Source organism: Rhinatrema bivittatum, chromosome 3 (assembly GCF_901001135.1).
Source record: "Rhinatrema bivittatum chromosome 3, aRhiBiv1.1, whole genome shotgun sequence".
NCBI lineage: Eukaryota > Metazoa > Chordata > Amphibia > Gymnophiona > Rhinatrematidae > Rhinatrema > Rhinatrema bivittatum.
In genome coordinates this window covers 295745021-295772514 of record NC_042617.1, presented here as the reverse complement: position 1 = coordinate 295772514, position 27494 = coordinate 295745021, and the positions used below count along the sequence as shown (strand labels likewise).

The window sequence follows — 27494 nt, the reverse complement described above, 5'->3', positions numbered from 1 at the left end:
GAAATATCTAGCTTGATTAGTTAGAGGTAGTAGGAGTAGTAACCGCCGCAATAAGCAAGCTACACCCATGCTTATTTGTTTTTACCCAGATTATGTTATACAGCCCTTATTGGTTGTTTATCTTCTCCCCTGCCGTTGAAGCAGGGAGCTATGCTGGATATGCGTGAGGTATCAGTTTTTTTCTTCTCCCCTGCCGTTGCAGCAGAGAGCTATGCTGGATATGCATCGAAAGTGAAGTATCAGGCACATTTGGTTTGGGGTAGTAACCGCCGTGACAAGCCAGCTACTCCCCGCTTTGTGAGTGTGAATCCTTTTTTCTTCTCCCCTGCCGTTGAAGTTATGCTGGATATGCGTGAAGTATCAGTTTTTCTTTTCCCCTGCCGTTGAAGCAGAGAGCTATGCTGGAAATTCGTGATGTATCAGTCTTTCTCCGATGCCGTTGAAATAGAGAGCCATGCTGGATATGCGTCGAGAGTGAAGTATCAGGTACATTTGGTTTGGGGTAGTAACCGCCGTAACAAGCCAGCTACTCCCCGCTTTGTGAGTGCGAACCCTTTTTTCTTCTCCCCTGCCGTTTAAGCAGAGAGCTCTGCTGGATGTGTGAAGTAACAGTTTTTCTTTTCCCCTGCTGTTGAAGCAGAGAACTATGCTGGATATGCATTGAAAGTGAAGTATAAGAATGGAGTGATCAAGCTAGTTGAAAGGCATCAGGAATAGAGGAAGGTGGAGGTAGTAATCTGGATATTTGGTTTGGGGTAGTAACCGCCGTAACAAGCCAGCTACTCCCGTCATTGTGAGTGCAAATCCTTTTTCCACATTTCCTCTTGCTGTTGAATCTTAGAGTGATGTTGGAGTCACAGTAACCATGTGTATGTTTATTGACTAAGGGTATTGTCTCCAGGCAGTAGCCATCATTCTGGCGAGTCACCCACTCTTCATTGGCGGCCTCTTGACTTTATGGATCCACAGTGTTTATCCCACGCCCCCTTGAAGTCCTTCACAGTTCTGGTCTTCACCACTTCCTCCGGAAGGGCATTCCAGGCATCCACCACCCTCTCCGTGAAGAAATACTTCCTGACATTGGTTCTGAATCTTCCTCCCTGGAGCTTCAAATCGTGACCCCTGGTTCTGCTGATTTTTTTCTTATGGTAAAGGTTTGTCGTTGCCTTTGGATCATTAAAACCTTTCAAGTATCTGAAAGTCTGTATCATATCACCTCTGCTCCTCCTTTCCTCCAGGGTGTACATATTTAGATTCTTCAATCTCTCCTCGTACATCATGCGATGAAGATCCTCCACCTTCCTGGTCGCCCTTCTCTGTACCGCTTCCATCTTGTCTTTGTCTTTTTGTAGATACGGTCTCCAGAACTGAACACAGTACTCCAGGTGAGGCCTCACCAAGGACCTGTACAAGGGAATAATCACTTCCCTTTTCTTACTCGATATTCCTCTCTCTATGCAGCCCAGCATTCTTCTGGCTTTTGCTATCGCCTTGTCGCATTGTTTCGCAGACTTCATATCATTAGACACTATCACCCCAAGGTCCCTCTCCTGCTCCGTGCACGTCAGCCTTTCCCCCCCCCATCGAATACAGTTCATTCGGATTTCCGCTCCCCATATGCATGACTTTGCACTTCTTGGCATTGAATCTCAGCTGCCATATCTTCGACCACTCTTCCAGTTTCCTTAGATCCCGTCTCATTCTCTCCACTCCTTCTGGCGTGTCCACTCTGTTGCAGATCTTAGTGTCATCCGCAAAAAGACAAACCTTACCTTCTATCCCGTCTGCAATGTCGCTCACAAAGATATTGAACAGGACCGGTCCCAACACCGATCCTTGCGGTACAACCACTTAAAAACCGCTCTCTCTTCAGAGAAGGTTCCATTTACCATCACACATTGTCTTCTGTCCGTCAACCAATTTGCAATCCAGGTCACCACCTTGTCACTCACTCCCAAGCTTCTCGTTTTATTCACCAGTCTCCTGTGCGGAACCGTATCAAAAGCTTTGCTGAAATCCAAGTATATGACATCGAGCGCTCTTCCTTGGTCCAATTCCTTGGTTACCCAGTCAAAAAAGTCAATCAGATTTGTCTGACAGGATCTTCCCCTGGTGAATCCATGTTGCCTCTGGTCCATCAATTCTCCGGACTGTAGATAGTTCACTATTCTCTCTTTCAGCAGAGACTCCATTACTTTTCCCACCACCGAAGTGAGGCTAACCGGCCTGTAGTTGCCAGCCTCCTCCCTGTTCCCACTCTTGTGAAGCGGGACCACCACCGCTCTTCTCCAGTCTCTCGGCACCACTCCCGTTTCTAGGGATCTATTGAACAGGTCACACAGCGGACCCGCCAGAACATCTCTGAGCTCCCTCAATATCCTTGGATGAATCCCATCAGGCCCCATGGCTTTGTCCACTTTCAGGTTCTTTAGCTCTTCCCACACATTTTCTACTGTAAAAGGATTTTCATCTATTCCACTTCCCTCCAGTTTCTTGTTGTGTAGAGATGGTCCTTCTCCAGGGTCTTCTTTAGTGAACATAGAGCTGAAGTATTCGTTTAATATTTCTGCCATTTCTTCGTCTGTCTCCACACATTGACTTCTCCAGGAACTTATCCAAACCTTTTTTTTTAACCCAGCTACACTGTGCATTAACCTCATCCTCCAGCACTGACTTCTAGAGCTTACTTGTACATTGAGTGAAATAATTTTCTCAATTTGTTTTGAATGTGCTACATAGTAACTTCATGAAGTGTCCCCTAGTGTTCGTATTTTTTTTTTTCAAAGAGTAAATACCAGATTCACATTTACCTGTTTTTAGTCCTCTCATATCCCCTCTCAGCTGTCTTTTCTCCAAACTGAACAGCCTTAACTACTATAGCCTTTGCTCATAGGGGAGCCATTCCATTCCCCTTTATCATTTTGATAGCTTTTCCCTATATCTCTTCCATTGCAACTACATCTTTGTTTGAGATACGGTGACGAGATTTGCACACAGTCCTCCAGGTACGGCCTCACAATGGAGCGTCAGAGAGGCAGTTTGACATTCTTCATTTTATTTTCACCTAATGGTCAGACACAGAGCTGCCTCCTGCCCTCAGATAAATGAGGCTGCTGCAGTCCTTGGGCCTGCCTATAGATGGAAGGGGTTGGGGAAAGTACAAGTCTTGTAGGATAAATGATATTGCAATTCTTCTTTTTTAAAGGTTTGGTCTGGTCGTAGAAAAAACAATTTTGGGTGTGTACAATGATATGATAGCTGATGTCTTGAGTATATTCTAGTTGCGCTTCCAGCCCCTGAGAAATGCTGTTCCCACTGTAGGTGCCCCTAAAATAAATGCTAGTGGTTCGGTACATATTTGAAGCTGGATTGAGATCCCAATGGCATGTTTGGGTGGGATCAGAAAACGAGCATAGATTTGAAAATGCATTTGTTTTTCCATGGAAATGTTATGTGCAGAGAAAGCAGGTACAAAAGTCTGTGAGCACTTTGTACTGGTGGCAGATTGCAAATGGAAGATGTGCGCATACCTTGCCATTGAAAATTAGGCACAAGTTCCATGAGTACAAACTACTCATGGATTTTGCACATAGATGGACTGGTTGAGACTTGCTGCCCCCCCCCCCCCCCCCGGCTAATGAACTAAACTAATATAACCGACTGGGATTTCTTTGTGTCCTTATCAAATGGGCACTATTTGAACTTTACCAAAATTATATTATTTTAAACAGGAAGTTACTTACTTTTGGACTGGAGAATAGAGTTGGTTCTTCCCCCAAGCTTAAAAGTCCAGAATGTTTCCCACAAGTTTCTTGCACTGATGGCATGTTCAAAGTCCATACTTATCTGGAAATAAGTACCTTCTGGTTTTAAAATATTATATATAGGTGAATTTTAAAAGCCCTGCACGCTCCAAAACCGGGAGAAACGTGAGTATCTCAGGCCTACATGCACTGAGCAGATTTTAAATGCCACCAGAGTATGCGCGTATCTTTCACTACGTGCACAAATACATTTTGCCAAAAAAGGGGTGGGGGTGTGGGCATGGTCTGGGTAGGGTATGGGTATTTCTGGATTTATGAATGAAACTAGCGCATAAATACTTAAGTGCACAAGCATGCCCGGGGTCTTTTACCGCCTAACTTCACTTCTGCTATGGATGGCGTGTAAGTTCTAAAACAAATAAAAGTAAAGAGGTGAGCAGGGTTTTAAGGGTTGGGACTAACGGAGTAAAAGCAAGGCAATTTAACGAGAGGTGTTAGGAAGTCCTATCCCTTAAGTGAACTGGGAAAACTGGTACTGGCATAGATGTGCACCTCTTATAAAATTCCCTCACTTGTGTGTTAGAGGCGGCATTTGCACGTGCATGCACGCGCCTATTATAAAATTGTACGCACATTCAGCCTATTTTATAACATGCGGACATATATGCACGTGTGTTATAAAATGGCCGTGTCCTTTTGCGCGAGCCAGCATACACCCACCCGCGCGCTAGTTTTAAAATTCACCTGTTAATGCCTAATTTGTAAATGAACATAAATGATTGGGATGATTATATTCTTTTGATCAGTTAGAGAGAAATTAGTGTTTCCAAAGCCATACAGTAAAGATCAGCTATCCTTGTAATCCCTTGTTTTTGCTATTGATGAAATATACTATTATACCTTACAGAAGAAAAACTAGGGTTATCCAAAAAGAGAACTCCTGAAATCTGCCAAGAAACGCCCCACCTAGTGCACAGATATTCCATGCATGTTTCACTGGAATTAACAATGGCTAAGTTTTTTTAAAGTAGTAGGCAATTGTTGATCTGGAACATGCATTGCATCCCAAATTTGGTACCATTGATGGTTGTAACATCAATGGTACCAAATTTTTAATACAAGATTTAAGTTCTCCTGTTAACCATTCCCAACCAAAACTAAGTTGGCTTGCCACATTATAAAATCTAAAATCTGGTAGTGCTAGTCCACCCACAGAATTATCCCCCATCACTGAAGTATAACCAATACACCGGGATTTCTTTTTCCAAAGAAAACTAGACACGAAGAATTTCCTGCTATTGGAAATTTGTAAACTATCAGTATTATCTATAGTATTTGAAGACTGGAGGGTTGCCAGTGTAATGCCAATTATTAGAAAGGGATCAAGGGTTGATCCAGGAAACTATAGACCAGTGAGTCTGACGTCTGAGTTTCTACCATTTTAAGAACTGATCATAAAGAACAAAATTGTTGAACATTTACATAAGTATAGTTTAATGGGATAAAGCCAAAATGGATTTAGTCAAGGCAAGTCTTGCCTCACTAATTTGCTACATGTTTTGAGGGTGTAAATAAACATATGGATAAAGGCGAGCCAGTTGATATAGTGTATCTGGTTTCCAGAAAACATTTGACAAAATCGCTCAATAGAGACATCTTAGGAAATTAGAAGACCTGGGAAAGGGGGCAGTGTCCTATTGTGGACTGCCAACTGGTTAAATGAAAGAAAATAGAGTAGGGCTAAATAGTAAGTTTTTCCAATAGAAAAAGGTGAATAGTGGAGTTCCCAGGGATCTGTTCTGGGATCACTGCTTTATAAATATATATAAAAAAAAAAAAAAACGACCTGGAAATGTGAACAAGTGAAGTGATTTAAATTTGCAAATGACACAAAATTATTCAAAGTTGCTAAATCACAAGAGGATTGTGAGAAATTGCAAGATGATATTGGGAGACTGGCCATGCAAATGGCAAATGAAATTTAATATAGACAAATGAAAAGTGGTGCATTTGGGAAAGAGTTATCCAAATTATAGATACAAAATGCAAGGTACCACATTAGTCACCACTCAGGAAAACGATCTAGATGTCGTCATTGAAAATAAGTTGACATTTTCTGCTCAGTGTGCAGCAGCAGCCAAGAAAGCAAGTAGAATGCCAGGAATTATTAGGAAAAGAATGGAGAATAAAACAGAGAACATAATGCCTCCGTATAGCTCCATTATGCAATCGCATCTTGAATATTGTGTTCAGTTCTGGTCACCACGTATCAAGAAAGATAGCAGAACTAAAAATAAAAAGTACAGAGAAGGGCGACCAAAATGATACAGGATGCAACAATTCACTTACGGGCCGATACAGAAAAACCCGCGGGAGAGCTGGCGAGCGCCCACTCTCCTGGGTGCACGATTCAGTAAGAAAAATATGCTAATGAGGGCCCGTGGAAAAGGGGGCGCTAGGGACACTAGCGCGTCCCTAGCACCTCCTTTTTTGACAGAAGCGGCGGCTGTCAGTGGGTTTGACAGCTGATGCTCAATTTTACCCGCGTCTGTTCTCGAACCCGCTGACAGCCACGGGTTCGGAAAACAGACGCCGGCAAAATTGAGCATCTGTCTTCCAACCCGTGGGCCGCAAGCAAATTTTAATTTTATTTTTTTTTACTTTTGGGGCCTCTGACTTTATATCGCTATGATACTAAGTTGGAGGGTGTAGAGAAAATCAGTTTGTTTTTTTTCTGTACACTTTCCCGGTGCCAGCTTAGCTGCACATTTTTACTTTCTGTATCATTTGGGAATAACCAATAGGCCCATCAACATGCATTTGCATGTTGCGGGCACTATTAGTTTTGGGGGGGGGGGGGGGGGGGTTGGCTGCGCGTTTTCCACATGCTAGTACCCCTTACTGTATAAGGGGTAAATATAGCGTGTCGAAAACACACATCCATCCGGGGGCTAACAGTGCGCTCTACCTGAGCGCACTTTACTGCATCGGCCCGTCATAAGGAAAGGCTAAAGAGGTTAGGACTCTTCAGCTTGGAGAAGAGACAGCTGAGGGGAGATATGATAGAGATCTATAAAATGAGTGGAATGGAACAAGTAAATGTTAATTGTTTACTTTTTAAAAAGTACAAAGACCAGGGTCGACACAATGAAGTTACTAGGTAATGTATTTAAAACTAATAAGAGAAAATGAGTAAAAAAATACTTAATTAAGCTCTGAAATCTGTTGCCAGAGGATGTGGTGAAAGCTGCATTTTAAAAAAAGGTTTGGACAAATTCCTGGAGGAAAATTCCATTAACCATTATTAAGGTGGAGTTGCAGAAATCCATTGCTTATTCTTGGGATAAGCAGCTTGGAATATTATCTACCCCTTGGGATCCTGCCAGGTACTTGTGACCTGGCTTGGCCACTGTTGGATACTGGGCTCGATGGACCTTTTTCAGTCTGACCCGTTATGGCAAGTCTTATGATCTTAGGATTTCAAATGAATAATATCGTCCTGTATCAGCCAACACGGAAGCATCTGAAGACTATATAAAAGATTGGGAAACAAAACCATTTTTACTAAACAAGGATAGGGGAAGCCCTAACCAGACCTACAATTGCTGATAAAAATAATCCAAAATGGGATTTATATAAATGAACTTTAAATATGAGAAGAAAATAGCAACCGTTTAATTCTTGAGATAGGAAGAGGTCCATTTAAAGGGAAATTCATCCTGCCACTCCCATTGCGTAGCTGTAGCCAAAGAAGGTGCTTCCCACTTAGTGTAATTAATAGCCAATCCTTCAAAATTCCAAAGCGTTCAAAAGTTATACTATAATCCCCAAAGAAGAAGCAGGATTAGCTATAAGCAACATGTCGTCAGTAGAAAATAAACACTTTTTTTTTGTTGTTGTTCCAAACGACTCAATTGCAAACCTTGTATACCCAGGTGAGATCTCAGCCAAAGGCTCAACAGCCAAAACATAGAGCAGTGGAAAGAGAGGGCATCCTTGTTGAGTGCTACCCTCTAAACTGAATGGAGATGAGACCTGGCCATTACTAATAAACTTCACCTGGGGATCTTCATGTACTAAAATAAAGCCATTGCAAAAAAATGTGGAATACTATCTTTCCAAAATAAAAAATATTTCCATTGTACTTTATCAAATGCTTTTTCAGCATCCAGACTAATTTATTATACCTTCCCTGTTGGAATTCTGCTTATCCCAAAGAGCTTGAATCAATTTATGAGCATTGCTCATACCAGGGTAGATTTTCAAATGTACGCCCAACTTTATAACACGTGCACGTATGTTATAAAATCGGGGGTTCGGTGCGCGCAAGGGGGTGCACAATTGTGCAACATGCGCGCGCCGAAGCTCGCGGGCTTCCCCCTAAAGTAACCTTCCCGCCCCTAGCCCTATCCTAACCCCCCCCCCCCCCCCCCCAATACTTTTAACTTACCTTTTGTGCCTGCCGGCAACCTGCCAGCATGCGAGCTTCCAACACAGCAGCAAATGGCCACTGTGCCGGAGGCCTCTGGCCCCGCCCCAGCCCGCCCCTTTTGTAAAGCCCTGGGACTTAGGCGTGTCGCCGGGCCTTTATAAAATAGGCCCGGCATGCATAACCCCCCCCCCCCCCCATGCACGTAAATCCTCAGAAAATCAGCCCCACCATGTCTACCTTTTTAGAAATCCCACCTGATCTGTACACAGCAAGTTCAGTAGGATCACACTGTCTAGATGCCAGGATCTTAATATCCAAATGAATAATTCCCAGGTATTAGTAAATCTTTACCTTGCTTAGGGAATATTGTAATCAACACTTGATTGTTTTCCAATCTTAAAAAAAAACAAAAAACCCCTGGAACTAGTCTTGCTTTGGAGGTGGACCCTTCGGCTGAGGTGGGGTTTTCACGCTTTCTTGCCCTGCGTCCCTCAGCCTTATTCTTTCCTGCTCCCCCTATCCCCTCCCTGTTCTTTGTAATTTCTGCCTGCTTCCGTTTTTTGTAAACCGGCGTGATATGCCCTATGAATGTCAGTATATTAAAAGCTAATAAATAAATAAATACATTTTCCGAGAGGGTGGTGAATGCATAGAACAGCCTCCCGCTGAGGTGGTGGAGGCAAACAGTATCTGAATTCAAGAAAGCATGGGACAAGCACAGGGGATGTCTGAGGGAGTAGTAGGGATTGCAGAATTGAACAGTTGTGTGGATGGGCAGGCTAGACTAGACTATACGGTCTTTTTCTGCCATCAAGTTTCTATGTAAAAAAAAAGAAATAGAAAATTGTAGCAATTTTCCCATTTCATTTCAAATGAATTCACATCCTTTAGTTAAGATAATCTCCATTTTAACTAGATTTAACCACAGCTTATTTTTCTCAGCAAGACAATCTAACACAGGGTTCTGGGTTTCACATATAACTTTTTTTTTTTTTTTCAGTGATTTTGCCACTAGCTATAGTGGCTCTATGATCTATAGTGTCATGTAGTTTTACTTTTATGACTTGGGAATATGGTGTAGATGTATGCTTTTACGTTCAATATATTATTTGTCTGTTACCCTCCAGAGCAAGCTTTTTCAAACTCACAGGATAGAAATCTGCAAAATAAATTCCTAAAGGAGCACTAGGCATTCTTGAGTGTGCAGTGCAGAGCATTGTACAGCTTGATCATTTATAAGTTTACATTATTCCCAACTGACTGTTAAAACACCAGATCTTGATTATACAAGATTAACTAACTTTAAAGCAGCAGCCACAGAATAAAAATTCACTTAGCAGTTAAAGCAGAGTTATTAAAATGTACCTCTCTTGTGGTCTGAATTTTAGTTCACTTCAAAGGATGTGTTTAGAAACTTACTTTCTGGCAACTGCTTGCATGATCGTGAATCTAAGTAAATCTGGAGCTGTTGCTATGCTGATCATCAATGGAAACCCTACTGCCACCATCACTACCAGATGTCACATTGACCTGTAAAATAGAGACAAGACCCTTTTTTTTTCTTAAGTATGTGGAGTATCTGCAGCAAAAGATGCATATTTTTACAATATAAAATATATATACAACACATTTAGGATAAAAGACAATATCTGGAATGAGAGGAAACTATCAAATGACAGGATTAAACTTAATGCAGTGAGGTAATACATTGTAGGGAATGCATGGAGAAAATGTTTGTTTTTTGTTTACTATTTGCCTTGTAGATTTATTTTTTTTTTGTCATTGTAGTGCATACTAAAAGAATCCTGTGTGTGCTAAAATGACTAAAACATGTCATTTTGTTTTTGAATGGAAAATGACATGGAACAATTCAACAAATGTCTACTTCATGTGTTTAAAATGACAGCACACTGCTATTTTGTGGAGCTTATTGCTACAAGATATTGTGGAGGCAGATTATATATAAATCTGGTACAAAAAAGGGATTAGACAAATGGTATTTTAAAACGTAACTGTTGGGGACATCACCACTGAGTTAAGTACATCTTCCAACCCTATGACTACTAGGTGAGGGTCTGGTGGGAGATGGGGGGCCATACTACACATGCCCTTTTTCTAATGCACTTCCTCTAAACGCCTGACTCCTTACAGTCTGACTTCCTTTTATTTGGATCACAAGAACTTAAGGAAAGATAACAAACTGGGTCAGATCAAAGGTCCATTCTAGCCCGGCATCTTACTTATCTGATGGCCAACTATACCAGAGTCTAAGAGGGAGAATATCCTGTCTCACAGGTCATTGTCTTCAAATGGGTTAATTTTGGGCATCCAATAATGAATGGCTAAACCAGGGCTTCCAAACCTTTTTGCCAATGTGACCCCATTTTAGCACTTGAAAATTCACATGATCCTCAAAAGGATAACCAAAACAAATTAGTGGGGCTGTAGTCCCCCCCTCCAACAATCACTTCACTCTCACTGATCCCTGCACTCCAGTTGATTTCCCCCCCCCCCCCCCCCCTTACAACCCCATGTTCCTATCTCACCATCTCCAGTCCCTCTCACATTCTTCTAGCTGATTCTCTCTCAGCTCCAAGTCATTTTTATAACCCCCAATCGATCCTTTCACCCCATTCCCCTCTTACATTCCAGCCTTCTGTCTTTCCCTCCGATCCTTTTTCTTCCATCTCCCAGTCGATGTTCTGTCATTACCCCTCTCCAGCTGATCCAACCCTCAAACCTGTCCTGCATCTGATCCTTCCTTTCAAATAGCTCCTCCTTCAAACATCCCCCTTGGCCAGAGTCAGCGGCAACATTTTTTTCTCTTTGGGCCCTGGGCCAAAGCTGGTTAACAACTTGATGGGAAGCGAGGGCAGGCTGATGATAGAGGCAACAGTCTTCTCTTGGGTAGGTTCAGTGTGGCCACTTCATTGGCCTGAGCACCCTCTGCCCACCGGTGATCTGCAGGCAGCAGCGGAATTAGTGATGAAGACCGGCACAGAGCCTACGAGCCAGTGCAAGTTCACAAGCCCCTGCAGCAGTCCCAATCTCTCCTCATGCAAGACTTCTTATTACTAAAGGAACTTGTGAAAGGGCAGAGCCGCCGCAGGACCTGTGAGCGTGTGCTGGTTCATAGGCCCCCACGCTGCCTTCTGCTACCAATGCTGCTGCCGGTACCTGAAGAGCACTGCCCTTTGAGACACTTGTGACTCCAGCTGAAGGGTTTTTTTTTGTTTGTTTTTTTGGTTTTTTTTACCCCATTTGGGGTCCCAACCTACAGTTTGAGAAGCCCTGGGCTAAATTTTTTTTTTTATGAAAGTATACCAAAAAGTGCTAAACACTTTGAGACTGTTCTATTGGAATTGGCAAGTGTAACGCCGATAAGCCCAGGGACAGCAATAGTTTATCCTAATATGTAGTTGTTGCCACACTTGAGGATATAGAAGTCTTCTCGCTTTTAATATGTTTTACAAAGCAAATGAAATGGTAACTCTGAAATAATAATTTCCAATATGCAAGAGCTCAAGCTCATAAAAATGTGTGGTCCGCACCCATCCCAAATCATGGGCTTACCATGATAAAAATGACCCTCACTCTTAAGCTGGAATACGCTGGGTACAATCTCAAATTCTCAGATTTACTGTTCTCCTGTACTTGCGTCTTACCAAAGAGTATGAAGAAGACCAGTAGCAGTAAATTTGAAATGAGGGTTGAGAGTGCCTGCCCCCCCCCCCCCCACCTCCCCCCAGGCATGGCAAAGGTCTAATCATTGAGAGGTCCCTCTTGGCATTCTTTGCTGAGTGGACCCATGGTGTCTGATCCTTTTGATGTTTTGAAATGCTGGGGAAGGTGAGGGAGGCAGAGATCACTGTTCCCAGAGGAGTGATAGAGTACTAGTGATAATTCTAGGGAGCTGACAATCCTGCTGCTCTTCTTACTGCCTCCCACCCTTCCTCAGCATCTGCCCCCAAGAAGTGGGAATAAAGGTGAGGCTTGTGTAAGGTGCACTCTCTCTCTCACTCGTACATCCCCCTCCCATAAAGTCTCTTCCCTCCCTATTCCCCCTCTTTTCTCATTTTACCACTTTCCTCCTCACTTGCATCCCACATTCCCTAACCCCTTCCTCTTTCCTTCCCTTCCTTCTCATGCACCTAGGCAAATGCTAGTGCTTTTTTTGCTGCCCTGTGCTACCCCTTCCTCCTCCTGTTTTGTTTAGTTTTTCTAATGTTTTAATTTTTATTGTTTTTCCAATCTGGGTTGGTGCAAGAGTGTAAAGTTTGCCTACATTATCTAAAAGCCTTGTGCCACGCTGGGCTTCACCCTCCCACTATGGCCCTCCCCACATACAATTAAAAATTATGCATTTATAAAAAAAAAAACAAAAAACTACATGAAAAGATATTCAAAGTACAGTCTGAGGTAAAAATATCACTTGTAACCGCATGCATATTTACTGTGGTGCCAGTCAGAAAACACTGCAAAAAAGCAAAAGACATTTGGAATCCACATGGTATTAGGCTTATTATAAAGTGTGTTGGTTGTGGGCTTGGCCCTAAGAAAGCCATTAATAAATTGAATTACAATTACAATATACCAAAACAGCACTAACTGCCAGCACTCAGAAAGTAACAACCCTACCTATGAAACGGCAACAGTGAAAATCATATACCAGACCCTAAAACACCAATGCAGTTCCCATTAGGAAAACAGAACAAGCCAGGCTGCTCTAGTTCCTAATACAAAAACTACACACTAGCAGAATACTGCATCTGTCACATATGCAGATCACAGACAGACCCTCACTAAATGCAGAATAAAGAGACCATAAAGTATAAAGAGCAAAGTGCAGATAAAAACTGAACTAGAAACTATATCGAGCCAGACCCTGTATTCAAGTGCAACAATGGAAAAATAACATCACCTTTCCTTATAAAACAAACAAAATCAAGAAATATAAAGCAATTGTAAAAGAATAAATATTTCCACACAGTTGATTAATAGAATGACATCAAATAATTTAAAACACACAAAAATTTTAAAAATTTCCCAGACATTAGTAAAATATTACAAAACAGCAGACACATCAAATAACATCTACAGTACTTGAATGTAATCCGCTTCGAAGTGCCCAAAAGGCAAAACATAAATCAAAGAAATACAACTAATAAGAAAAAAGTTCCCCACTCTCCTTACTTGGGAACGTTTGGTTTCCAGTTACCCTGAGATTGTTCATGAATTTATGGCGAAGGGAGGGTGGCGCATAAACTTTCTCCTGTCTTGCGCACACACGCATGCTGACTCGCTCAATCATGCCAAAGCCTTTCCCCTACCTTCCTTTCTTTTGTTGCTGGCTAGATTGGCAAGCCCTGGTGGCACTGCTACCAAAGTTGTTCTTCAGCTGCGGCAATCCTGCTGGGCCCCTTTCACCATTGCCACTGCTCCCCAGGAGTCTCAACCTGTGCAGTTGCATGATTTGCGTACCTGGTAGCATTGGGCCTGACCCTGCCTTCAGTTTCCCCCACCTGTCACTCATATCTCCTTCCCGCCCCTCTTCCTTCTCTTCACTTTTACTAACCCATAAACCTCTTCTCTTCCCTCTCAGAGTCCTCCTTCCGTACCCCTCCCTTTTTCCTTCTCTTACTTCTCTTACCACGCCACTCTAGGTTGTTCTTTCCCTGGTGAGGGGGGTCTTCTACTGCCAGTAAGGGGTAATAACCTCACCAGCATATCGTCAAACTGGGTGGCTGTGCCTGAACAGAACTTTATTTTATTTTATTTTTTACCGCTAGCATGATATAGGAACACCACTGGCACTTTATTAACCCATGTCAACTCACATCGTCTCTGGCTGGGAAATGAGATGGTTATTGCAGAGGTGGTGTGTTATTTTTTTTTTGGAGAGGGGGGCACTTGTTCCCACTCCAAACGTTTGCCATCCTGAGGCAACTGCCTCACCCTGCCTAATGAGAACCGCCCCTAATTTGAGAGTTCGGGATTGTACCCAGCATACCCTGAATTATAAACAAGCTTCATTTTTGTCAAACTAAGAAGTAAGGGAGCAAAATATATTGACCACCAATTTTATGCTGTTCACAGACCAAATTTTATTGTAGTTTCACAATAATTCGATTCAGCAGCAGTAAAGAGCTGGTTGGCAGTCCCCCCCCCCCCCCCCCCCCCCCCGGACACGAGCCGTGTTTCAGAAAGCTGCAGCAGGAGGGACCCAAATCTACAAAGGGAATACAAAATGCAAATCAAAGAGTGGACTAAGAGCAACAAGATGAAAGAGCAGGTAAAAATAATACAGAAAGGGGCAATAAGAGCTCACCAATAGAATGCGTGGAAGTTTACAGAAAACAGCAAAAGCAAAGAGGCAAACAGCTTACCAGAATTGTTAATATTTACATATAAGGAACAGCATGGCAGCAAAAACAAGTTGCAAAGGGGCTTAAACAGAAGTACAAAAAGGCGCCAAACACGAGTCGTATGACAGGACCTGTCAATCATGTGAACGTTGGAGGGGCATCAGATTAACACAGAGGAACAAGACAGCATCAAAGGATCAGAAAAAGTAAAAAATATTGGGGGGGGGGAAAATCAGAAAAAGTCAGGGAAGAGTCAGAAAAACAGTCCAGTTCATATCTGTATTAAACCCGTGTGGAGATAAAGTATTGACAGTGAATATTCATCAAATTTCCCGCTGAAGGAGTGTCTGAGAATAATTGCCACCTCTAGTTGAAGGGGAAACTTTATCTATGATGATGAAACGCAAATCTTCGGGTGCGCGTCGTGCCTCTAGCCAATATTGAATGAGGGGGGTGGGGGGAACAGGGGGCATTTTCACGTGAGTGGTGTAAATGAGCTAAATGGCCGTAGATCCGAATGCCGGCCGTTCATATGGTTTTGCCAATGTAAAGAAAGTGAGCAAGGGCAACGGACCACATAGAGGACACCCATGGAGAGACAATCTCGAGGGAACCTTAACTGAAGAGGCTTGTGTGTAGAGAAGGATGCGTGAATGTAGAGGTGGCTAAAGGAAGGGAACCCACTGGAATGTGAAACTGGGGTAGAAACCGGTTGGCGTTTTATTCAGAGGACCAAAATAAACAAAGCCTCTGTGAAACCCCCTACTAAACATACTGAATCCCTGAGTTCTGTATTTTCTGTTATTCAGAGGACGCCAGCACGTCACAGATTGCATCCGGTGGAAGGGAAAATTGAGGCCTTTCTGAGAAACTGGAATAGGATATAACCGGGCCCAGAGGTGCCTTGTAATGTTATAAATTTTGATGTCATGCGGCAGAAAAGGGTAGCGCACAGGTGGAAATGTCTGCGCCATCAGGAGGGGACTTCTACATTTGTATCTGCTTTTGTTGTCTTGTTGATCTTAGTCCACTCTTTCATTTTCATTTTATATTTCCCTTTGTAGATTTGGTCCCTTCCAATTCAGCTTTCTGAAATGCTGCCCCTGTCGGGGGGACTGCTGAATTGACGACTTATGAAATTTATAATAAATTTACTTTGTAAACAGCATAAATTGGTGGACATTAAATTTTTCTCCCTTTTCCACCCATATTGCTCGCCTATGCCCAAAACTAAACCATTAGGAAACACTGACTCTTTAAACAGGTTATCCATTCTAGACTCAGTATAGTTGGCCATCATACAGGATGCCAGGCTAGAGTGGGCCTTTGGTCTAGCCCAAATAAAAGGAAGCCACAGAGCCGGAAAAACGTATACCGGTCAAAATTCTGAGCACTAGAGCCAATGATGTTGCTTCAGTTATCTCATCTAAGTGCATTGTTTGGACCTGCATTTAACTGTTTTAGTTTTTTGCTTCCCATGTGTAACTGCTGTTGCTGTGCTTCTGACACAGGAATGAATGCAGCTGTCCGAGCAGTGGTGCGAGTTGGAATCTACACCGGTGCCAAAGTGTACTTTGTTCATGAGGTCTGTAGCTGATTAAATGTCTGGGCCAGCATGCATATCCCTGCCAAACAATACTGCTACCTTTTCCAAACGTTTCCTTTTTATCAACGGGCAAGCTCTGATTTCATCCTGGAAGCTAATAGGAATTTAGTAATTGTGAATGGCGAGTGTTTCTGAAAGACCTGTTCCATCTGCTGCTTCTGCCCCACCTCTGCCGTCACTACATGGCTCCAGTTTTACAAGACAAGCTGATCCTGCCCTAGTTATACCCCAGAGCATGCAGGGACTTGTAGTATTGTATGTCTCTGGGAAGACCAAACTACATTTTTGTGCATGGAATGGGGTAAAACCAGGACTTGATCAGCTGGTTCTGAAAAAGTAAACCCTGGTTCTATCTACTGTTTCTTATCCTCTTTACCTGCCACCTCCCTCCTGAAACACATTCGTCATTGCTGATGAAATATCAAAATGCTGGTTTCAAGTTTTTATCATTTCTTGGTCTCAATCCAAGTCCTTTTTTTTTTTTTTTTTTTTAATTTCCCCAAAATGTACACTTCATCTCCTTCCAATAAAAATTATGCAGCTGATGTGACCAGAGTCCCTGGTTTTTTTGGGGTTTTTTTTTTCTTTTATAAATCTCTCTTTTGGACTGTCATGATGGCATTTTAAGGAGGTTTTGGTAGGCAAAAAGATACTGATAAGTGTAAAAAAAAATTATCCAAATTCTGAGCAAAAGAATCATATCTTTTATGAAGTGATTGCCTTGATGCAGGGGATGGATTAAACTAGTTTCCACTGTATGAAAATGCTGCCCTGAAATTTTGTGCACAGTAAAGGCCCAACAGATGCAAGCGCTTTTAACTTGATTCTCCTGTCTTTTGTTCTTTGAATATTATTGCAGGGGTATCAAGGTCTGGTGGATGGTGGTGACTTTATTAAGGATGCAACGTGGGAGAGCGTCTCAATGATGCTACAGCTGGTAGGTTGTGAATAAAATCGTCTAGTCAAACCTGCCCTTGAAAGGCTGATAATTTATGTCCTAGAGGGAGAAAAGTTCCTGAAGCTGGAACCTGGTTCTCAGATATAGGAGAAATTAAAGTTTTCAAATTTTTTTTATTTATTTTTTTGCCTTAACTTTTTTCTGCCTCCCTGCCAAATCTCAGGAAGGAATTTAGGCTCTGTGGCTGCTCAGCTAAAAGTGAGTCAACTTATTTTAGATCGCTCTCAGCGATTCAAATCTGAGGGAGCGGGGCCATAATACAGGTGTTTACCAACGCTCCCATTTTTCATTTTTGATGAGAACTAAACTTGCCACCTCACTTCTTGTAAACCAGTCTGATCCACTTGTGGTTGTCCCCCATCGCTTGCATGGATTTGTAGTTTTGATTTTTTTCTTATGAAATTCAGTGGGACAATCTGAACTACAAATACGTGTGAACAGAAGCAATACTGTGCTGGGTCAGACAGTGATTCACTGATCCCAGCATCTGGTCTGCAACAGTGGCCAGTCCTGGTTTGCTTGGAAAAAGTACCCATCAGATCCTAATGGAGTGATCATTTCATGTTCACTCCCAGCTCCTGGCAGTAAGAGGTGGCGATCCCCAAATCTACCTGGCTAATGGCTGTTAATAGATTAGTCCTTCAGAATCTTATCAGACTGTTTTTTGTTTTTTTGTTTTGTTTGTTTTTTAAACCCAGCTATACTATTCTGACAGCAAATTTCACAGCTTAATTATGCTTAGACTGAAAAATAACTTTCTTAGATTAGTTTTAAATCTATTACACTAGAGTAAATGTGGAATTTAAGGTAGCGGCATTTGCAGACGACGTTATGGTATTTCTCACAGCCCCTATAAATTCGCTCCCAGCTTTGCTGGACCTTCAAGAGCAATTTGGGGTGTTTACGGGTCTAAAATCAATCGCAACAAATAAGAGGCCTTAGATGTGAGCCAAAACATCCAAACGACATGGCAGGATTCATTCCCAGTAAAATGGGCTCCGGGAGTCCTAAAATATCCATGGGGTTTTAATACCAGCACAGCTAGACTCGATCTATAAGGTAAGCATCTTGCCTAAGGTCCAGAGCACGCTTGACACCATTGTCGCTGACGGGGCGAATACACCTGTATCAGATGCTAATTCTCCCAAAATGGATGTACATCCTCCAAATGCTTCCTTTGGGACTTGGGGCGAAGGACATTCAAACGATACACAAGGACCTAAATAGATTTTTTTTGGGGGGGGGGGCAAAAAAGCTAGGATTCCCATAAAAATGCTGTACAAACCAATTAAGGTAGGAGGCTTGGGGTGTCCTGAATTATATAGATATAATATAGCCTGTAATATGAGATTCCTACGGGACTGGTATTAAGCGCCACACCATTCTTTATGACGCTTATGACCAGGGAGACAAGAACACTTAGATTTCTAGTGAAAGCATAATTTTTTTTATTGTTCAGTATAAGTATTCTTATTCTTGGGAGATGCTGATTCCATGTCTCTGACACACTGACTACCAGCATCTCATCGTATACAGGAAGTGATCCTTCTTTTATAGATAACATTCAATATTGAACACAGGTGGAAGGTTCTAGAGGTTTGTGTGACTGCCCAAAGGATCATTTACATAGGTTGTCATGGCAACAGCATGATATGACTAACTCTGAATTGCCCTGATTACTTCCCCCCAGGTGGGGCTCATTTACCATCACTCTCAAGATAGTCCTTTGTTCTGTTAAAATCTTACTGGTCAAGGTATTAACATCTGAGGCTGTGTTTATAAAAACTTCTCCTGAGAATAGTGCCTGAAGCTCCCACCATTGGTTTCTTCTTTGTGACCCTATGAATAGGCCTCACCTTTCTGGCGCCAGCTTGCCTGCCTGTCCAGCTGAATTTTGCAAGTCATACTCAGCAAGTCACTTAGTTCATTCATCCAAAGCAGGCTAAGAAAACCCGAGGATTATGGGGGGGTTTTCTTTCTCCATGTTGGTTTTCTGTTCAGGCATACTTCTCATTTCCCTCTTGTGCCACTTACAAATGGCAAGAGTGGCACACCCAAGTACCAGAGGTGAAGACAGAACCGTGAGAAGTGATTATGACAAATGGGTTGAAGTATGTAGGCTAACAACTAACCTTGTGTGTGCATTGTGATCCTTCTAGATTCCCACTAAAGTAAATGAGACTCATAGATAGCTACGCACTCTCTAAGTAACAAATAGTAGCAGTATGACTAAGTTTCACTAGATATCCATTAGCTTTATAATTGAGCTGTAAGAATACCTGCGTTTTATAAAAAGGACTTAACTTATAATAGCAAGACCACATATGTTATCTTTCAGAGTCAAGTAATTACATAATAGTGGTGTAACAAGTGTAAAGATAAAAACAGAGAGGCTACTATGAAAGTATTATTTTTCTCATATAATTCTAGGTATACTGGGCAAGTCTCTGCAAGGAGTACTGCTATTGTAAACAACACTCCAGGATAATGTTCATTAGAATGGTAAACAGGGATATAAGCAATGCACATAACCAGAAAAGTGAAGGAAGCCAAGAAAATAGAGGAAAACCAATAATCAGCAGAAGGACTCACACTGTGTTGTGCATAAATAATGTGGGACAAGTTATAAAAGTGTTGCAAAGCATAAGACATATTCTGGTCATAGGCAGAAGTGGGCCCAGGTGAACAGAAGTGTCACACTATCAGAGCACATCTGTGAGAGGTTGTGAATAAAATCTAAGTAAAGAAACTGATAGGTAGTGTTACAGGAAAAAATGCCCAAAAAGGTATATAGGGAAAAATAGAAGGGGCTCACTAAATTTGGTATATTGGGTACAGAAAAATACTTGTGCAGAAGCAGCAATAGGGCAGAATTTACCTCAAGGGAATGTGATTTATACCAAGACATATCACAATGTAAAGTGGTTAGCAGTGGGACAGGGTGATTGGTTAGTGTGATCAGATTAGCTTTCATAGATAAAAGTAAAAGAGAACATATCAAAAAAATCATCTCACGGACTCAGCAAGTAAATGCATATACTCATTATAAGGTATAGAACTGGATAATGCTACAGAACGCTGGAACTGTAAGGCTACTAAAGACTGCATTAATTCAGACAGTGTCATTAACTGCAAATGCCACTATTAAGATTTTAAAATGGGTACATAACTAAAATATTGACTAGGTGTATCATAAACATATTTTTGTTATGACAATCAGTTATCACATATGAAATAAAGGTCCATATAATGAAAGGTGCAAGATGACTTCTGTGCAAAGGATGGGATGATTTATGAAATCAATGACGCATGGCGTATGCAGTTCTCTCAGCAGGGTGGATTTCTGACATCAGAGCATAGCCTCTTAACTCATTATTAGATGCATATGTTATGATTTATAGCCAAATATAAGAGCGAAACAAATTCAAATTAATCAGTGAGACAAATTCCATCATGGCCTTAACTCCCTGCATCTAGTAATCCCTACATCTGCATAATAGTCCCTCTTTATTAGGTAACATGCAGTAGTCAGGACCACAAACAACTTAAATGCTCAGATATTTGCTACTTCCTACTATACCCCATATCCAAATCTTTGTGCATGGTACGATGTGCCCTTCTTAAATTTTGTGCTCCACGCAAAAAAAGGGAGCCTCCCGCTGGCTTTTAGGTCACAACTTATGGTACAATCATGTAGGAGGGCCTGGAGGCAGGTCTGCAACAGGGCAAAGATACCACAGGGGTGGGCCCCCATGCTAAGCATTACTGACAACCCAGTTTTTACACCAGGACAGGGAACTTCTGTATTTAAGAGATGGAAGGCAGAGGGTCTGGAATACCAGTATCAGATGTTCCACCTGGCAACGGGGATACTGCATTGCTTTAGCAACCTACACCACTCTCTTAAGCTTCCCAACACAGATTTCTATGCTTATTTACTATTACATCATTTCCTGTCTTCTTGCACAGCTAGCCGGCAGGGTGCAGAATCTGTGTCCGTGCTGGTGACCCTCATGCAGACTAAAGGGAGGAAGGGTCCAAATATTTCCAGATTTTACGAGGCATTGGGCCAGGGCCTTGAAGCAGATGCCCTATGACCGCTTTATTCTAAGTGGGCGCATTAGCCTTTATTTATTTATTTATTTATTTATTTAAAAAGTCTTCTATACCGATGTTAGTCTAAACATCACCTCGGTTTACATGGAACAAAAGCAACGGAAATTACAAGTAACAGGGGAAGGGTAAGGGGTACAAAAAACCATAAGGAGAGCAGATAAGCATAGGAACAAACAACAAGTGAACTATAATGTCATAAGAACAAGGTCATAGTCAAATTCAGGTCATGATCCATCACTGTCATACCAGGAATTCCTCACGACCTTTCCCCAAATCACGGACCTTACTACCAATGAACTCCTGCGTGAGACGCAATATAAATTTTTATGGCGAGGATATATCTCACCAGTTCGGGCATATCAATTTAAAATATGTGATACAGTCATCTGCACCAAATGCAAACTGACAGAGGGATCATATGTCCACAGCTTTTGGGACGGCCTGGTTATTACAAAGTTCTGGACCGAGGTGTTCCAACTGTGTTCCCAGATTTGGCAAGGGGGTATACCGACAGATCCGGGGACATGGCTCTTTAGGGTACCCCCAAACCAACCCTCTGTTAACCCAAACTTATTGTTTATCCAGAAAGTGGCGATAGTAGGAAAAAAGACCATTTTTAACCAACTGGATAAATGATAAACCCCCAGATAAAGAACATTGGTTCAAAAAAATGATTAACCTTTACTCTCATGAATATCAACTCACACAGGCACACTCAGACAACAATAGCAAAAAGCTTGCTGGAAGGGAAATTTGGCATAACTTTGAGGGGTATATACAATCGTCCACCCAGAATATGCCCTAGTCCTCTCCTGGAACCAGGTGCGGAAGTACAGAATTTTTATTTATTTAAGTTTTTATATACCGCACTGTGGGGTAGAAGTCTATCCATCTAAGCGGTTTACAAGAAAACATATACAATATTATTACTTACATCATTTAAAATACATCACATTTACATTTAGTTAAGGTACTCTATACTTTTCCAGGTGTGTCTTTTCTTGCCAACCATGACCCATGATTCTGCAACCAGATTGGCCTGTTTTCCTCTGTGCAGGCTAGGAATCTGGAGCGGGGGTAGGGAGGGTGGGTGGGTGGGAGGGAAGAGGGAGGTACGGGTTTCGGGTAATAACTAAGAATAAAAGAATAAACAATCTAATGGGAGGACATTTGATACATGTTTCTATTTGACCTTCTGACAGCTTTCAGGAATCCACCCTTCCCTCTGTTACATGTAAGTTTGACTAAGTAAATGCCTACAGCCTGCCTTGACAATGGGGTATATGAAACTTGCTTAACTGATCAGGTTGTAAGAGGTTTTGGAGTGTTGCTGTAAACAGTTTTCCATTGTTATACCATGTTTTATTCAATAAAAAGATTAAACAATAAATCTATTACTAGTTAGTTTCATAACGTATCTTAGTCCTGGTACTAATTGAAATGAAAGGGTACGCAGCCGTTCCATGCATGTAATGGGGCCAAATCCAGGATTGGATCAATCTATTGGATGACCCTAGCAACCCTAATCAGAATTCATAGTTTAGGATTTTAATGATTCTTAGAATGGGATTATTAAAAAAAAAAAAAAAAAAGTCCTCAATCAGATTACAAGGTGACTCCAGATTATTAGGGTTAGGGTGAGTCAGTCCCTGGACTTGCCCTAAAGAAAGTTGTATCCCCAGGCCATAGATACAATGGGATAAAACCCATGACTGCCTGATCTGTCCCTGAAAACATCTATTAACCATACTAGGGTTGCCAATTCTCCCAAATTAACACAAATATGTTTATCCAGTCCTGGTTTTACTCCACAATATGTGTGGAGATGTAGTTCTGCTTTTCTTTGTTGACCTGGGTGAATTGGCACTGCTAATCCTGCCCTTGGCTCTTCTGGCCCTAAATGCTGTTGATGCTTGATGATCACACCTGATATTCCTATCCAGTGATCTGCTACCATTGGGACACTTTGCTGCCTCATTCTTCGGGTGTTCCTTCTGCCACCTCTTCCCATCCTTCTAGGCAAGGTGATAAACCTCTGCTGTGAAGGGATTGAAAATGGGGAGAACAAATAGGTGGGGTATTGGGCCTCTCTCAGAAAATATTAAACCTAAATATACCTTTTCTCTTTTTGTTTTGACCTGGCAGTTTCCTCTTGCCCCATTTGGCTTCCAGCTCAGTCAGAACCAGGCTTGGAGTCTAGTGCCATGAGCCTTCATTCGTAACTACCTGGAGAATTCCCCCCCCCCCCCCTATTTTATATCGCCTGGCAATTTACTCTAGGCTCCGTCATTGCAGACACAGTCCTCAGTCCAGGGGCCATGCACCAGGACTCTTCTGGACCCCTTCAGTCATGGACCCTAACTCTGGCCACCGGGTGTCACCAATGCATGATGACTATGACTTCCTTTGTTCCTCCTCCCACAGTGGGGCTGTGAAATCTGCCTCTGCAGCCCCAGTCAACAGGAGGTGGCTGGGAGGATATAGAAGATCTGAGCCAGGAATCAAACTTCGGTCCCTCCACATGGCAGTGCACTACACTAACACTGAGCCATTAGGCCAATCCCCTCCCCCACCCCATTTTATTATTATTTTTTTTAATCTACTTCCCAACTTGGCCCAGCCATCACAGTGATAGTTCTCAGTCAGAAGCTACAACACATGGCTCCCTTCAAAGCCTGGCTAATGTGGATGCGATGGCTGAGACTCCCAGTCCTGCCTGGCCCAGGCAGCAGAAATCTGATCCATGAACTGAACATAGATCCTCTGCATGGCAGGGCACATAACTTGCTATGAGGACAGTCCTATTTTTTTTATTTATCTTTTTAACTTTCAGGGTGGAAATGTTTCTGGGATGGGCAGGGGAGGATTTTTCTAGGCATCAAAGTAGAGATGAGCAATGCTGGTTGCAAGTGATGAAGCCATTTGGGAGGATGAACTTTTCAGGCCCTGCAACAGAGCTGTCAGTTCTCCTCTAAGCACCCAAATGCATCACTTCCAAGACATGCAGGAACCCATCCCCTCTTTCTCTCTCTTTATTTAATCTTGCTTCTATTACTGCCCTTAGAAGCACTGGTTCTTGAAGATGTGATAAAGGTCGCTAAGATTTTTAAATGCCATCTTGTCATGCTAGAATTATTGCAGCAGCTTGACCTTTACCTGGAGGTCAGAAATGCATAAATGGACACTCGTTCCCCTGTAACTGCATCCTGTCTGCATTTGGGAGGGATGAGTTGGAGGGGGGAGGTGTCATAATCCCCATTTTAAGGCCTAAAATAACCTGAAATCATAGCTGTAGGATCCCAGTCATGAGTGTACTCAACGTTCCAAATCTGGATTAGATTTCAAAGATCAGAGCTACTTAGAGGATCCTGTGATCCTGGCCCTTCTGTCTTATTGGAGTGTGTGTGTGACTGGGTATATTTGCAGGAGCACTTCTGACCATATCGCTACAAATATAAAACATCCATAAAGAGGGTAACAAAAGTTATATTGACTTCTTTACTGAGCCTCAGACCATTTTACCTTTCAAATCGTATTATCTACACTTGGACACCAGGTGCTCTTTCATTGGAAAGCTGGGATTCTTGACACTTCAATGGATTTGAACTGTTCTGTACAGCATTCTTGTTTGTGGGTTGGGAGGGCAAGCTAGTCTTGAGGGTTTATTTTAAGCATATACTGATAGATTTTAAAACCATTTTGCCTGCCGAAGCCGGGAGCTATGCGCATGTCTTGGCGCAGTGTGTGCCACACAGATTTCTAAACTCACACGGGTATGCGCATTAAAAATGTTTTTCACCAAAAGGGGTGGGATGAGATCTGGGCAGGACATGAGCGAGACATAGGCCAAAACTGCACCATGAGGTCTGCGTATAAGTGTTTACGTGCACAAGCGGCGCTGGGGTCCCCTACTGCATAACGTTCCTTTTGCTATGGATGGCGTGTAAGTCATGTAACAAAAAAAAAAAACTAGGGAAGTCAGCAGGGTTTTAAGGCTCAGGGCAATTAGGGTAAAAGGGAGCTAGGGGGTTTAGGACGTCCTCTCCTTTACTGGGAACAAACTGGAGAAATAGGTGATTGCGTCGGCACGCGTAGCTACTAAAATTCTCCCCACTCACTCACTTGAGTCACCGTATGCACGCAGATGCCCGCTTCGGTATAAAATCATGCGCACGTGTATGCAGGTATAGCCAATTTTATAACAAAAGTGCGTTTACGTGCATATAAGCGCGTGTTATAAAATTGCTTCGCACAAGTCTTACATTTTACTTCATAATCCTTTTTTTGAAAATATAGTGTTAAAAATTTGTCATCAACAGTTAAATGGTTAATCATGCAAATGCTGCGTTCGCGTGTGTGTGTGTGTGTGTGTGTGTGTGTGTGTGTGTGTTTATACACGAGCCAAGAAAGTTTGGTCTTAGGGGCCATCAGTGGCAGGCTAAGTCCTTCTTTCTTATCTTTATTCAGGCCTTTATATATAAATATATATATATATATATATATATATATATATATATATTTGTAAGATCAGGTGCTGCAAAATGGCAAAAAAAAAAGTAGAATTACCAGATACTACTTGTCTGCTCGTTTGTTTTCATTTAGAAGTTGCATCTTGGGCTGCCTCGGTGGCATTGCTGTGCACTGCCATGTGGAGGGACCTGTGTTTGATTGTCGGGTTAGGTCTTTTGCATCCTGAACTGGGGGTGCTCAAGACTGGTGAAGGGCACATGCAAAAAGGGATCTAAAACAAAGCCAGGCTTACTTGTAGAATGGTTGTACTAAGGAAAACCAAAAGAGGAGATGTTTGCATCCTGGGAAGGAAGAGGAACGACTGGAAAGAACCTTTGTTAAGGTGGATTGCAGAAATCCACTGCTTATTCTTGGGATAAGCAGCTTGGAATCTTATCTACCCCTTGGGATGCTGCCAGGTACTTGTGACCTGCATTGGCCATTGTTGGAAACAGGATACTGGACTTGATGGACCTTTGGTCCTACCCAGTATGACAAGTCTTCTGTTCTATGTAACTAGCATGAGTTCAGTCGCAACAGGCCCTGTCAAACTAATCTTATTCTTTGATATGGGCAAACTTGAAAAATATGGGCCGGATTTTAAGAGTTACGCGCGGGCATAGATTTGTGCGTGCAACCTGGCGCGCACAAATCTATGCCTGATTTTATAACATGTGCACGCAGCCGCGCGCATGTTATAAAATCTGGGGTCTGCGCACGCAAGGGGTTGCACACTTGTGCACCTTGCACAGGCCGAGCCCTAGGGGAGCCCCGATGGCTTTCCCCATTCCCTCCGCCCCCCAGCCCTACCTAACCCCCCCCCCCCCCTCACCTTTGTTAAAGATGTCGCACTTGCTGGCAGAGTGCAGGCACACAATCCCCCGGTCTAGAGGCCCTAGGGAGGCATCTTGTCCCACCCACTACCCGCCCCTTTTTTTTTTTTAAAGCCCCGGGACATGCACGCGCAGGAGCAGGTATTCGCGGTTACCCGCATAACCCTTTTAAAATCGGCCCCTATGGATTTAGCTAACACTTTTTTGATGTGGTTCCACATCAAAGGTTTGTTTTTGAAATTAAGAAGAGATGGTGTCTAGGGTGAACATTTGCAACTAGATTAGGAGGCTACAAAGGGTCACAACTATAGTGGCACATATTCTAATTGGAATAAAGTGACAAGTGGGGATACCAGGAGGAGGTCTGTGCTGGGACCATTTTTGTTTAAAACCTTTATCAATGATCTAGAGGTGGGAATAAATAACAATATAGCCATGTTTTGTAGATGACGCCAAATGCCATCCGCTAGTTAATGCCACACAGAAGGACTTGCTGATTGCAGAGCAAAATCTCAAATGTTTTAGGCAAACTAGCGGATGACTGGCAAGATGAGATTTAAAGTAGAAAAGTGTTGGGTAGTATATTTGGGGTCCCAGGTATAGGCAGGTGCAGTATACGGGAATACTTGCTAACGCTAAGCAGGAAAATGAACAGGAGATATTAGTTTAAACCTGGGAATGGGTGTGCAAAGCCCAAGTAGCAGCAGCCAAAGCTGAGTGTGTCTTGGTGTGCATTAAATGGAGATAGAAACAAAGAATGAGGATATTATCTACTGCTGTATAAAGCATTTGTCAGACCATATTTAGTTCATTTGTTCGATTTTTATATATCTGTACGTCCAAAGCTCATAGTGGAGTACAGTAAGAAAAAACATACAAATATAAACATAAAATGCAATATGGCAAACATC

The 27494-nt window shown here is 42.4% G+C and overlaps 1 protein-coding gene and 1 long non-coding RNA gene across 3 annotated transcripts in view; one reads left to right on the top strand and one right to left on the bottom strand.

Annotated features, from left to right (window-relative positions):
* The window catches only part of LOC115087603, a 129418-nt gene extending 118518 nt beyond the window's left edge, over nucleotides 1–10900 (bottom strand). Inside the window, exons 1-2 of the long non-coding RNA XR_003855555.1 lie at nucleotides 10842–10900; nucleotides 9616–9726 (exon numbers count right to left, since the gene is read on the bottom strand). This is a non-coding gene — a long non-coding RNA (uncharacterized LOC115087603). The remainder of the gene's footprint in view (nucleotides 1–9615; nucleotides 9727–10841) is intronic.
* PFKM (phosphofructokinase, muscle) overlaps nucleotides 1–27494 on the top strand; it is a 171063-nt gene that overhangs the window by 36738 nt on the left and 106831 nt on the right. For both annotated transcript variants that reach the window (XM_029594992.1, XM_029594993.1), the window contains exons 3-4: nucleotides 16073–16146; nucleotides 17027–17104. In XM_029594992.1, coding sequence (XP_029450852.1) covers nucleotides 16073–16146; nucleotides 17027–17104 — 152 coding nt within the window. The remainder of the gene's footprint in view (nucleotides 1–16072; nucleotides 16147–17026; nucleotides 17105–27494) is intronic.